Source organism: Paramisgurnus dabryanus, chromosome 9 (genome assembly GCF_030506205.2).
Source record: "Paramisgurnus dabryanus chromosome 9, PD_genome_1.1, whole genome shotgun sequence".
Taxonomy (NCBI): Eukaryota; Metazoa; Chordata; class Actinopteri; order Cypriniformes; family Cobitidae; genus Paramisgurnus; species Paramisgurnus dabryanus.
In genome coordinates, this window is record NC_133345.1 from 36592488 (window position 1) to 36607455 (window position 14968).

The 14968-nt window shown below is 35.7% G+C and overlaps 1 protein-coding gene across 1 annotated transcript in view; it reads left to right on the forward strand.

Annotated features, from left to right (window-relative positions):
* Nucleotides 1-387: 387 nt before the first annotated feature.
* The window catches only part of sema3e (sema domain, immunoglobulin domain (Ig), short basic domain, secreted, (semaphorin) 3E), a 56022-nt gene continuing 41441 nt past the window's right edge, over nt 388-14968 (forward strand). The window contains exon 1 of the mRNA XM_065283541.2: nt 388-888. Within this exon, the coding sequence (XP_065139613.1) occupies nt 756-888 (133 nt within the window). The 5' untranslated portion in view covers nt 388-755. The remainder of the gene's footprint in view (nt 889-14968) is intronic.

A 14968-nucleotide genomic window follows, 5' to 3' on the forward strand; every position in this document is an offset into this window, starting at 1 on the left:
TCTCCATATAATCCTAATGTCTAGGAGTAAAATTGATTCAAGATCTTTCTTTTTTTATGGGCATGAATGTCAAGCAGCACTTATATTCTTTATTTCGACATGCACAAATATACATGACTTTGATATTAGTCAGCATATCAGTCAGAATCATATCAGTGGGTTGTGGCAGTCAAACATGTTTAAATAAATGCATGTAAGCATAGTCACTGATATAGCAAGAGCAGCATCGAGAGAGAGAGAGAGAAGAAAGAGACAGAAGGACAGAGAGAGAGAGAGAGATAGAGAGAGCGCGGTGGATGGATGGGGGTGGATGGGAGTGGAGTGTCTGGCCACAGTCCATGTGTGCGGCAGGGGAGTTAAAGCAATCTGGAGGGGGAGAGGGAGGATTCTGCATGGCACGTGGAAGGGCTGTATTTCACAGAGAGAGAGAAAGAGAGAGAGAGACTTCATCTCATTTAGAGTTTGAGGAATGCATGGGCTGTGCTGGAGAGTGACAGGAGCAGTTAGCCAGCATTGAGTCACGGCGTTAAACTCATTTTATAGACACTTTTCTTCACATCGGCGCCAAACAGCTGCCACGCTTCCCTTAAACCCAGGCTGACGCTCAAAGCATCAATGAAGTGACTCTTAGCGTAATATTTTGATGACTGCAAACTCATTTTTCCTGTAACCGGCTGTTCAGTCAGTCCATCAGTGGATGGGGTCTCTCCGGGTGGATCGTTGGTAGTGAGCGTGGGCCGTTCAGGATTGTGTATATGATACAGGAGTGTGTGAGGATGGCATTGTGTGTATGGACCTTCTTGATCATGCTCTGCATGACACAACGGATCGCATCTGCAACTCAGTCAACAAAAAACCTGTATCCAAGAATACGACTGTCGCATAAAGGTAAGGCAACGACAGGTGTTGTGTGGAGAATTCAGGTCTGAGAAAAGTTTCTTTATATTTTTGGGAAATAAAAAGTTTATGTTAAAGCTTAAACTATAACTATAGGTCAAAATTGTGGATCTTTTTTTTCAACCCCTGGGGAGTCTGCTGACATTGGCTTAACTTAGCACCCTCTTACATACGTTACCTTTTTACTACGCTTGCTAGTATGGTTAATCTTAACCTGTGTATTCTGCTGTTTGTGTTTTATTATTTTTCTATGTTTTTTCCTGCATCTATTAATGTAAAGCTGCTTTGAAACAATTAAACAATTGTGAAAAGTGCTATATATATATATATATATATATATATATATATATATATATATAAAATTGAATTTAAATAAATCGAATTGAATTGAATCATATATGTAATATTTATGTGATAGTATCCCATAGAGTCAATCTTAAAATCACATTTACGTGTAGCTTTATTATTATTATTGTTATTTTTATTATCATCATTATCATTATTATACATATTATTATTATTATTATTATTATTATTATTATTATTATTATTATTATTATACATATTAATATTAATATAATTATTATTATTATTATTATTATTATTATTACTATTATTATACATATTATTATTATTATTATTATTATTATTATTATTATTATTATTATTATTATTGTTGTTGTTGTTGTTGTTGTTATTGTTATTGTTGTTGTTGTTGTTATTATTATTATTATTATTATTATTATTATTATTATTTAATTTATTTGGCAGACAGTATACAGTATGCATTTTTAACAGCATGTGTTTCCTTGTTTCGAAACCCATGACCTTTTGTGGTCCTAATGCATTAATCTACCAGTGAGCTACATATGACTGTTGAACAAATACGAACTATAAGCTACATAATTTTACCATGGTAATATATACATCCAGATTTTCAATAAAAGGTTGTTGTTTTTTAAATTACTAAAATCTTACGGGCAACGGATTTAAAATAAATGCATATGGAGATTTGATCTAAAGATCTACATCTTTAATCTAAGATAATATACAGTATTTATGTGCCCATGGACCATAAAACCATTCACAAGTGTATTTTTTATTGAGATTTATACATCATCTAAAAGCTAAATAAATACATTTTCTATTGGTGAATGGATAGGCCAATATTTGACCAAGATAAAACTATTTGAAAATCTGGAATCTGAGGGTGCAAAAAATAAAAATATTGAGACACTCACCTTTAAAGTTATCCAAATGCAACAATATTACTAATGATATACAGTAGGAAATTTGCTAAATATCTTTATGAACATGATCTTTATATCCTAATGATTTTGGCATAAAAATCTTTTATTTTGTCCCATAAAATGTATTGTTGGCTACTGCTTCGAATATACCCGTGCGACTTATGACTGGTTTTGTGGCCAAGGTCTAAAATGTCATTAAATAGCTACAGTATTCATTTTTGGAGATTTAGTATGTTCCAAATATAAGTAAATGTATGCATGTGCCATTATTATTTATAATAATGAATAACAGTAAAGTGGATCATTATTGTGTGAATAGTTTGGATGAAGTCACTTGCATTGACATAAATACATCTGGATTTACTTCTGTGTATGTTTATCCTCAATGTTATGGTGGCTGATCTTTCACAATGTGGTTTACTGTTAGCTTAGGCGGTTCACTGGAGGAATGTCATCTCGTTTTTTCTTATGCTGGCATCTCACGCGCATGTTTACATTGAAATTCATGGAAAGATGAGAGCAGTGGAGATGAACATCCTTTCTCTCGCTCTCTTTACCTTTCACTCACTCTCAATTTCTCCCTATTTGATCAAGTGCAATGGAAACGTATAAAAATGCACACCCTAGCCTTGGTCATGGTTGAAACTCTGTGTGGAATGCCAGTGTAGTGAAAATTATACCAGCGTCCACACCTATGAGCCGTCTATAAACACTTTTTGTTTTGACATAAAGAGATGTTGACACTTTGTTTTCAGAGTGTATGCCAATGTGCATTTGGATGAGCTCATCTTATCAGATTTGTCATAACAGCGATTCTGACTGTCATAATCAGCGAGTTGTTCATGCCTGCTGACAAATTGAGATTGACGTATCAGAAATGAACCAGCTGGTGGAGAGAAACCTCTCCAGGCAGGAATAAAATGCCCATTTCTTTTTTTCTTCATTACATTCACTGTATCAGCTGTCTTCAGTTGCTCACTTCTGTCACTCTGCATGTCCAAATTCGCTTTGCTTGTTAAAACGCAAAAGCATTTTGGCACGTATCCTATCATTATGGTATGAAAAACATCTTGTTTTTAAAATGTGTGGTTTGTGAGAACAAATTGTAGGGATGCCTCGGAGGTAGACCTTGAATGCAGCATTGGAGGTTGACTTGTGTTTAACCTTAATAGGATTCCTATGTAAATGAATACAGTTTCATTTTATTAAAATTAGGTGTTGTAATTATAACTGGTTACACTTGACTAGTTAAATGACCCATTTGTCTAAAATATGCCACACTAGTTGTAACCCTCATTGAAACAGATCATGCCATTTAGTGTTTTCTCCTATACAGCTATTATTGCTATATGCTACTGTAAAATCATTATAAATTCACTCGTTTTCACACCTTTAAACACTATGAATTTTAAGTTTTCTGTGAGTGCACTGTGAGGAAATTTTTTTCCCAAACTGTCACTGGGGTAGTATATTTTCAAAAAGATCATTATATTAACCTGTGAGCGGGACACCTAAGTTTACTTCAATATTTTTAATGTAAATGTGACAAACTATATAATGTTGGAAAGGTCTAAGAATGTAGTTTTCATATTTCAAAACATTTTAGCAGTAGTAATAATGCAGTAACTGTAATTTATTAATTTGTGACAAGAGTATGCAGCAAACCTCACAGCAAACCAACACAAAACTGAGTATTTTTTTTTTTTGATAATTTTATGTATTAAAAATAATGCTATATTGGATTTTTATTTATTACAAATAAATTTAAACTGCTATAATATATATATATATAATATATAATATATATAATATATAATATATATATATATAATATATAATATATATATATATATATATATATATATATATATATATATATATATATATATATATATATATATATATATTCCAATTTGGCGTGCATATGATACGCCAGTCCTTCCCATTCACTTAAACGCTGCATCTTTTTTGTCATTTTATTTCTTGGTTTCGGAATTTTTTTTGCTTTTTTACCATTGTCACTTGGGTTTAGGGTTAGAACAACTTTTTGTTACATAAAAATGACATCCTAACCCAAACCCCAATTCCAACCCCAACTCCAAGTGACCATGGCTTAAAAATAGACAAAAACATGGAGAAACCTGCATATTAAATAACCTCCTTAAGCAAATCTCAAATCTAACCCTATGAACCCAAGCGAAATGGATTAAAAACAGAAAAAATTGAGGAACGAATAAAAAAAATGCATTAACCGCACAAAAGGTCATGGGTTCCATTCCAGGGAACACACATACTGAAAAATGTAATGTAATGCACTGCAAGTTGCTTTGGAAAGAAACATCTGCCAAATGCATTAATGTAAATATTGTTATTCTTAATGTCACAATGAAATTAAAATGAAAAATATTTTGTAATATTGTTTTTTTTTTTCAAATTACTTATCTGTGAGCTTCATATATTTTTTTTAATTCATGTGCCCTCATAGTCTTTAATCAAATATGCAAATCTCCTTCCCTCCTCGAAATTATTTATTTTTACTTTGGGCATATGGTATGGCAGGTGGGCGGGGTCTGGGAAAAGATTGCAGTGATTAGCAATTTGCAATATGACCTTCAACATGAACTTCAAACGATCCAATCAGTTCTCGATGGACAAATTTAAGTCCAGCCCTACACTGTAAAAAAAAATTCTGTAGAAATTACAGTGTTACTTGCAGCTGTTTGCCGGTAACTTACCATAGATATAAATCTCACCATAAATGTATGTTACCATATATGTATGTTATTTACTGGCAACATTTTGTTTAAAGTTAAATGAACATTAAACATTTACAAGTCTTTGTCTTTACAGAGTAAAACTAAAATAACAGCATCAAACAAAGCATTCTGAAGCAAAAAACAGAAAAGGTTGATGATGATTTCTGGTTCCCAGAATGCTTTGCATGTGGCTGTTTTTTTAGTTTTACTCTGTAAAGACAACGACTTAAATGTTTAATGTTCATTTAACTTTGAACAAAGTGTTGCCAGTAAATAACATACATTTAAATCTACGGTAAGTTACCGGCAAACAGCTGCAAGTAACACTGTATTTCTACTGAATTTCTTTACAGTGTACCTTTTTTTCATTTCAGAAGCTATTTCACTCTGATATACGTCACCACAGGGAAAATAAGACAACTGCTACTTCAGTTTCATTGCGACTTTAATAAAATAATTTTAACACGCATCTCCTTTATGGAGGCTTTCAAATTCAGAAAGCATTTGTTTAAGTATTGACATAATTACGGAAGTACAAAGCTTAGCTTGCCGTATATAACCCAGCTTCTTTTCAATTTCGCTCCAATCATGTAATTTTTATAGATGCCACTTCATTGCTTGAAGCTAATCCAGTGTAAAAGGGAATTCCCAATTAAAACAATTTGTTAAAATGCAATTTAAGTTTTTACAGTTTGTTTTAACTCCATTAAAACTCCACCAAGTGCTAATCATGTGTATAGGAAGCTTATTTTAAAATACATTTCAAATACAGTTTGTTGAATGTTTTGGCTTCGTTGTCTAACAGCTGAACCAACAACACATTCAACCGCTCCGTAGGTGTTCGAGTGGAATTGCGTAGGACGGCGCACATATTTCATATTTATTTTTAAACGCCTTTGGTTTAATGAGGGTAAAGAAAAGTTAAGCGGTTGCTACTGACATCTGTGTTGTTAGCAGGCGTTGCAACTTGGCCAAAGTGTGTGTTTACAAGAATGAATAAACATTTTATAATTTCAGGCTAAAAAACTGTCAGCCATGAAAACGTCCAAACGCTGCATTCCAATCCAGACAGGCAGTTAAATTACACGCAGGGATTTTTTCCAGAGTATCGGATGTTGAGGCCGGATTAAGTGGTGCAATTGTACGATCTCCCCTACCGCCGTGCCTGAAGGGGCATAACAAACAGAACAGCAGGTTGATCACATGATCCGCAAGAGTTGTATATTTATCCGGGAGTGAATTCAGTTTAAATCTACTCTAAACATTATTTCAAAACACTTCCAACCGGTCCTCGAGTGTCCGACCCCAGTTTGAGGTGATGTCACGCAGTTAAGACGCAGTCTGAGTTTCGTGCATTAACTTGTATAAATAAACCATGCAGGCTTCGCTGTGGTATTACAGAACAGTTACCCCTCACTAAATTTCAACACGGAGCCCCCAAAAGCTCTCCAGAGCTTTTAACCTGCGTCCAAGCTACTTATATAGAATGTCAGTTTCTTATCCTCAATCTCAAACCATTCAAACATACAAATCCTCACGGACCACCGGCTAGATCCAGCTATCATCACGTAAATGGATGTTCAACATTTTTATGATGTTTGTCGAAGCAGTCCAAACATGTAACTCGGATCACCCATACAGCAATACCAATGTGAGAAATCTGTGCCACTCGGTGCCAGCAAAACTGACTTCAAATTCTACTTTTAATGGTCTGTAATAACAAACTATAATAGTTATTTCAGGATCAGTCATCACTGGGCGAATAATAACCGTTTGAATTAAATTTTCGCCTCTTGTAATGAAAGAATTTAGTTTTGGGATTTGTTTTTAACTGAGGTTTGGCTGCTAGCGAGGAAGACGAAGGTCTGCATTTAATTTTTATGCCCTGTTTTATGCTGACAGTATAACAGGCCATTAGTGAGCTCATATTGCATTTGGGCTCGGGTCATAATCGCCAATGTGTCACTCAAGTAACTGCTGTAATTTTAAACCTGCCACAAAGCTCTTTCATGTTTGAGATGGTTTTGCAGATTTTTTGCACATTTCTGCAAATAGGCGAACTTCGACACCCAGCGGAAGACGGATTCGGAAACATTTAGGTTGGGGTATATCTGTATGCTGTCCTTGTGTTATAAATTGGTATAATCAGGCAAATGGTTTCGGTATTCCCAAAGCCAGTTTCTCTTGGAGTCACACCACGTTGCACATGAAAGAAAGAGGATTTATACAAGTTAGCCTCCTGTCGTTTCATCACGCAGTCGTTGTGTCCATGCTGCATGCGATTTGCTGGCCCGCAGGTCATTGCCTAATTGATGTTCATAGGAGAGAGAAGAGTTTGTTCCTGCTTTCGTTTGGGTTCCTGCCTCTTCCTGCACCCACTGTGTCTTTCTCAGTATTTCTACTGACAGCGTTCAAAGGTCTATTTACCCAATAAACCCATCATTTCCTTTCAAACTGGGTGTCGTCATGGAGACAGATTTCACATAGGCGGTGTGACGGGAAGAAAGAAATCCTGGGCTTAGTGAACTTAACGTTCATCATCAACATGGGATAAAACGGGGAGACCCATGTCTGGCCCAAGAGGACAAGTTTCTTTGATTTACAGCAATTGCAGTGAATGCTCATTTGAGATTAACTGACCTCAGGGATCTTTCATTGATCTGAGAACGATCTGTTCATCAATCACTTGGTCCTTCACATCAAAGACACAGTGATGTAATTTTACTTAAAACAATGACTAAAGATGCTTATTAGATTTTCCTGTTTTATGTCTGCTCACTTGCTTTGTCTTCATGTGGCATTCACACACAGAAAATGTGCAGAGGCTTGGTGAACATTGTGTTATTTTTGTACACACTGGAGTTTTTAATACTGTATGGCCTGGTCTTGAGCCTAGTCCCAGACTACAATGCATGTAAGGGCTGCCTTAACCGAAACCCGTTTGTCCTTAAAATATATTAGTGCCAATGTTTTCAAGATGCACACCGGTAATGTTAAGTATAAAAGCTACTTTAAATGGATACTCTAGCCAAATATCAAAATTACCCCATGATGTACTCAGCCTCAAGCAATCCGAGATCTTTCATCTTTCAAACAAACACATTTGGAGTTATTTTCTTAAAGGGATAGTTCAGCCAAAAATGATATTAAACCCATGATTTACTCCAACCCAGTCTCACCCCATTTCGTCAATATTTGACGACACTTGACCATTCGTCATATGTTGACGTGAAGGGTATACCTTTCGCGTCATTTTTTGACGAACTGGGGACTTCAATACTATTACGTCCGTTGCATTCTCTTTCCTATTTTATTACCATTTGCGCGTCGGTTTAGGGTTAGATTTACATAATGACATCCCTACCCAAACCTAACTCTAACCCCAACGCCAGGTGACAACTGTTTCTAACCCCAACGCCAGGTGACAACTGTTTAATTTCGCGTACACTGTTTAATTTTGCGTAATCTAACCCTAAACCGACGCGCAAATGGTAATAAAATAGGAAAGAGAATGCAACGGACGTAATAGTATTGAAGTCCCCAGTTCGTCAAAAAATGACGCGAAAGGTATACCCTTCCCGTCAACATATGACGAATGGTCAAGTGTCGTCAAATATTGACGAAATGGGGTGAGATTGTGTTATTTACTCACCCCCAAGCTGTCCGAGTTGCATATGTCCATCGTTTTTCAGACAAACACATTTTCGGATATTTTAGAAAATGTTTTAGATCTTTCAGTTGATTAAATTTAATGTTACGGGGTCCACCCATAGTCCACGACCTTCAAGTCCAAAAAAAGTGCGTCCATCCTTCACAAATTAAATCCAAACGGCTCCAGGATGATAAACAAAGGTCTTCTGAGGGTGATCCGTGAGGTGTTGTTGTAGAAATATCCATATTTAAAACTTTATTAACGAAAATAAATAACTTCCGGTGGCGCCGCAATCTTAGTCGCGTCAACATTCAGGATGAGAGCTTACGCAGCCTACGGAGGCTACTCTGCTGCTGCTCTGTGCCCCCGCCCTCCGAATTTGTCATACGTCACTAAGAAAAGTGCGTACACTACGCTAATACTCTCTCCTGAATACAGAGGAGTCTAAGATGGCGGCGCTACCGGAAGGTATTTATTTACGTTAATGAAGTTTTAAATATGGATATTTCTACAACAACACCGCGCGGATTACCCTCAGAAGACCTTTGTTTATCATCCTGGAGCCGTTTGGATTTAATTTGTAAAGGATGGACGCACTTTTTTTGGACTTGAAGGTCGTGGACCCCGTAACATTACATTTAATCACTGAAACTGAAAGATCTAAAACATTTTCAAAATATCAGAAAATGTGTTTGTCTGAAAAATGATGGACATATGCAACTCGGACAGCTTGGGGGTGAGTAAATAATGGGTTTAATATAATTTTTGGCCGAACTATCCCTTTAAACTTCCTTGCTATTCCAAGCTTAATAGTGTTAGAAAACCGGGATCAGGGAACAACTTCTGACTTTAAATCACCAAAAAGTGCATTCATTCTTCACAGAAGTAATCCACACAGCTCCAAGGGGTTAATAAAGGTCTTTTGAAGGTAATCAATGCAATTTTGTAAAAAAAAAATCACATTTTATGAATTATAATAAATAGCTTCCGGTAATGGCGCTATCTTGGACTCACACAAAGGTTTTATCATAGTGAGCGTTTGTTGCCATGGGTTCATTGCACAGGGACAATATTGCATCGATTACCCGCAAAATACCTTTATTAACCCCTTGGAGCCCTGTGAATTACTTCTGTGAAGGATGATGCACTTTTTTGGGGTTTCGAAGTCGGACATTGTTTCCTGATCCCCGTTTTCTCCCTTTATAAAAAAGCAAAGACATTTACTAAAACAATTGGGGTGGCAGTGGTTCATGTAGGTTGTCTACAAATTGTAAGGTTGGTGGTTCAATCACCAGATCCATTTGACCAAGTGTCGAGGTGTCCTTGAGCAAGACACCTAACCCCAGCCACTCCCGACGAGCAGGATGGCGCCTTCCATTGCTGACACCGCCGTCAATGTATGAATGTGTACGTGAATGGGTGAATGTGCGCTTTGGATGGCCATGGGTCTATGAAAGCCTTTGCACCTAAAGAGTGCATATTAGTCACTCTGAGGTACATATTGGTACTAAATGTATACATATTTGTACCAAAATGGTACATATTAGGACCGTTTTAAAATCCCAGTGACCACTAGGGACCATTTTTTGATTCTAATAGTGTATAGAGTGCTTCAGAAACCCAAGATCATTTTAAAGTCAAGAAATATGCCACAGTAAATAAACACCAAGGTTTCCCGATGTCAAAATCAGCACTAGTGAGTTTCTCTCATGTTTTCAAAGGATTAACAAAGCTTCTCCATCAAGGTTTAATACAAAAAAAATGAATGTTTTATGAACTCAAATGTTTGGTATCTTTCAACACATTGGTTGTAGGTGTTGAAAACTGCATTCTCCCATCTGCCGTGTATGGTGTTTGTAGAAGCAGAGCTGTACGTATCCAAAACAAGTGTGTGAAGGCTTGAACAGTTATTCCAGGTGGGACGAAATTACAGGGAATAAACAGTGGAAATACCCTCGGTTTAATTTCAAAGGATACCACTTAAGATGTGTGTTTATCCCTTTTACATGCCAAGACATTAAAACGAAAGAGTATCTTATTAAAACATCCAGACATTTGTGGTTAAGAAGTGAAAAAGTTCATAAATATAACAGAGCTGGTTTCCTGTAGAAAAGGCATCAAGAGAATTTCTATTATAATAACATAAATTAAAATGTTTTTTCAGGGCTGATTCACACAGATGATTTTATAAATTATAACTTTGGCTTGCAAAAGCAAGTATCACTATTACTATTTCCCATACTTGGAGTTTTAACAACCCCTTCACCCTCCCAATTGAACTGGGTCATGGCGTTTGTGACACCTTAAACTCTGTAACAAGTAACAAACCAGCCTCCTCATCCGTCCATACAAAACTGCCAGCTGCTTTCGCCATGTTGTTTGTTTGAAGGCATCTTTCTGCATGATACACTGAAAAAAAAATTCATTCAATTTACTCAATTTTTAAGGTAAGTGGTTGCAATCAATTTATTTAAGCTTCATTTAAACAAAAAGATTAAGAAAAATAAAAACTATTTGTTTAAATGTAGCTTAAATAAATTGATTGCAACCACTAACCTTAAAAAAAAATGAGTAAATTGTATGAATCGTTTTAGTGTACTCTTTAGTCACTTTAAGGTGATAGTGATAATTGATAATTTTATCATTAATCACTTACTCTTGTGTCGTTCTAAACCACCAAGTGCTTCAATGACTTCAGAACACATTTTTAGATATTTTTGATGAAAACTGTGAGGCTTCTAGCTGTCCCACTGACTTCAGTTAGTTTCACAATTCTTTTCCCCAGAAAAGAATGAAAGGCATTGCCAGAAAGGTCTATAAGTCGTTCAATAATAATATTATGAAGCAACAAGAACACTTCTGTGCGCAAAGAAAACAAAACGAACAATTTTATTCAACATTTTTAAGTCATTTAGTGTGTGTTCACAAGCCCATGTGTCAGCAGGTGACGTCAGCGGCATGCTCCATAGTCTGGTCGTGAACGCGCACTGAACAGTCAAGGAGGAAATCAAATTATTGAATAACTTATTTAATGCATTTGTTTTGTCATTGGGACAAACAGAAGCATCGCTGTTTTCACCAAAATATCTAAAAATGTGTTCTGAAGACAATTGGAGCACTTGGTGGTTCAGAACGACACAGGGGTAAGTGATTTATGATAAAATTATCATTTTGGTGTGCCTTTCATTTGCTGTTATCAGAGAAATTCTGTGATATGATTTCAGTTCGATTCAGAGGTAGATTAATCAATTTATCAATATTTAAAGGTGACATAGAATGATTGAACGGGGTATTTATCCTTTTTCTGTGATGTGACATTTAGACAAAAACATTTTTTGTTTGGGTCTGTAATGCCTTAGAAGCTTCCTAAAAACCTCTCTCAGATTGCTCTTTTAGGGTGGGGGATTTTAAACAAGTGGTCTTGCACCTATTTGGCTCCCCTTACTGGCTTAACTTGTAATCTCATTACTGATTGGCTGACTTTTCTGCCACTCAAAAAATGTAGCCAATTATTTTAAAGTGGAGGGGCAGTGCGATGACTATGATGTCATAAGCATTAGTTTTTTAGATTGGGCCGTTTTCTGGCTGACATTTCTTAAAGAGGAATTTCTATGAGACTGAGATGTTTAGCATGTTTAGCACTTTTTTGTATGTTCGTGAATGCCGGTAGACTTCCATTATTCAACAAAGACAAGGTAAAAATGGTTTTGTATTCTCTGTCCCCTTTAAGCTAAACGATCCGCATTTACATAGAAACGCAAAACGACTAAAAATGCTGTAAAGTGGATTCCAGGCCAGTAAAGGGATAGTTGGAAGTGGGTCTTTAACAGTTCCCTTTAAGGGTCTTTGGAAGTGTAAGTGACATCACTACCCACTGGCCTGGCATCCACTATACAGCATTTTAGTCGTTTTGCGTTTCTATGTAAACGCAGATCGTTTTAAAAACGTTGTGTAAACGTAGCTTAAATATTGATAAATACACCTCTAAATCACACCAAAATCATCACAGAATTGCTGTGATAACAGCAAAAATGTTATATGGCTGGCTGAAAGAATTAAAAATTTTATTGTGACAAGATGTCCGATTCACACCCCTATATATAATTTATTGTGTGTATTTATTATTATGGCTCCTTATTGAGTGCAATGAATGATGGTTGTGTGATAAAGTTGCCATTGCTTTGAGAAATTGGTTGCATTTGCACCTAAAATTTTCTGAGAGTGTGATGTTATGAAAGACAGCCAGCTTAAATTATATGAAGCCATGTTATTTTTTCTCACTATACTGTTAATGTGTTTTCACACTTTCTGTAGTTTAACAGCTAATTTAAATATGGCATTTGTCGTGTTGTGCTTTTTAAATGTAAGGAAAAGTTTGTCTTAAAGCAACATCTGGCCTTTTATATATGTCTTAATTTGGATCATTCTTGATTTTAAATATGTAATGTTATACGTTGCGGCATTGTTGAGCATATTGTGCGCATGATCTGATGGTCATGGAAGATATTATAACTGTGCAAATTGTGCCTCAAAGCAGTTTTAGTTTGAACATAATTACCTTTCTGGAAATGTCCAGTTCTAGATGACTTCATATTGTTGTAAATATTGCCAAATCTTTATGTAGCGTGAGGAACAATGAGACTATCTTTAAGTGCTGTTGAAATCATCAGTCACTACAGAACAAGCCAAATAATTGACAAGCCAGATCTCAAACTCTTTCCATGTGTCTTTCCTTATCTTCATGCACACCACGGCACGATCCATCCGGAGAACGTGACCTCTGCCTCGACTTCTCCTCCGCCTGAGTGATTGACACAAATCCTTTAGATGTCTATTTGACAATTTCCTCAGTATCAATGCGTCATGTGTTCCAGCAGATAATTGAAGTTTATCTAGTAGCCGCTGTTCAATAGCCAGTAGCCTGTTGTTCCAGTCAACACTGATGTTTGAAATCAAAATACCTGTCTGTCTCTGTTAACTTGATTGACAGGTCAGAAAGACCCCAGTCCTTGAAAGAGGTGGGGGTAGATGGGGCCTTTTCCCAGCAATCCTATTTGTTACAGTGGTGGTGCTGGGTCAATACACTTCCCACATTTCCTAAATCTTATATTACATACACATTTACTATATATTTACAGTACATTTGCAAGCTACACTGTCAGAAAAAAAATAATAAATGTTCCCAAGCTGTCACTTGGTTAGTACCATTTAAAAGTGTCCTAGTACACGGCAAAAAAAATTATTTTCAAGAAAATAATTTATTTGTATTTTTGTCTTGTTTTCAGTAAAATATTTTTAAAAAATTTAAATTAAGATGTTTTTTCTTGATGAGCAAAGCGACCCAAGAAAATAAGTCTAGTTTTTAAAACCAAAAATATCAAATTTAAGTGATTTTGTGCATAAAAAAAAAATCTGCCAATGGGGTAAGCAAAAAAATCTTCAAGAAAAATTCAAGAAAAAATTACTTACCCCATTGGCTGATTTTTTTGCTTTTTTATGCACAAAATCACTTAAATTTGATATTTTTGGTCTAAAAACTAGACTTATTTTCTTGGGTCGCTTTGCTCATCAAGAAAAAGCATCTTAATTTAAGAATTTTTAGATATTTTACTGAAAACAAGACAAAAATACTAAGAAATTATTTTCTTGAAAATAATTTTTTTGCCGTTTATTAGGACATTTTTAAAGGGTACTAACCAACTGACAGCTTGAGAACATTTATTACCATTTTTTTCTGACAGTATAGCTTGCAAATGTACTGTATATATATAGTGAATGTGTATGTAATCCTTGGTTCGACTGTTTTGAAAGCCAATGGATTCGGTCTCGGCCCTTCAAAGACTCGGTCTTGACTCAGACTCGGTATAGGCAGTCTTGTCCCCATCACTAGAAGTGAAAAGCAGGCATTTAAAAAAGCTAAAAATATCAAGCAAAAATAGAGCGAATGCATATCATATTTCAAAACCGTCTTACTGTTTTTTTTAATCGGATAATGCAATAAAAGCATATCATTCAGCACACCTCTATTTCGTCTGATCGCCCATACACAGCTCACTGAGGTTGCTTGTTTATGGCATTATTCTCTAATCTTACTTTATCTCCTTCTCTATATCTCGGCATGCCTCGTGTCATATCTTTAAACTTAACTGAGTGTTGCATCTAAGTGTGGAGTCTCTGTCATATCAGTGTGCCACTGTTGCTCTTAAATGCTTTAATCTCACTCTCATAACCTACATGAGACAAAGCACAGACAAAACACATCTTTGCAATGCGCCATATCTGTATAGAGTCATTGTTTTATCATAAAGAGATTACATGAGAATTATTTGGAATATTGCCCTTGACATATTTAGATCATGACAGAAAAACGTGGTAGACATGCAATGCAATTTTTAGGTTATCCATTAAAATGT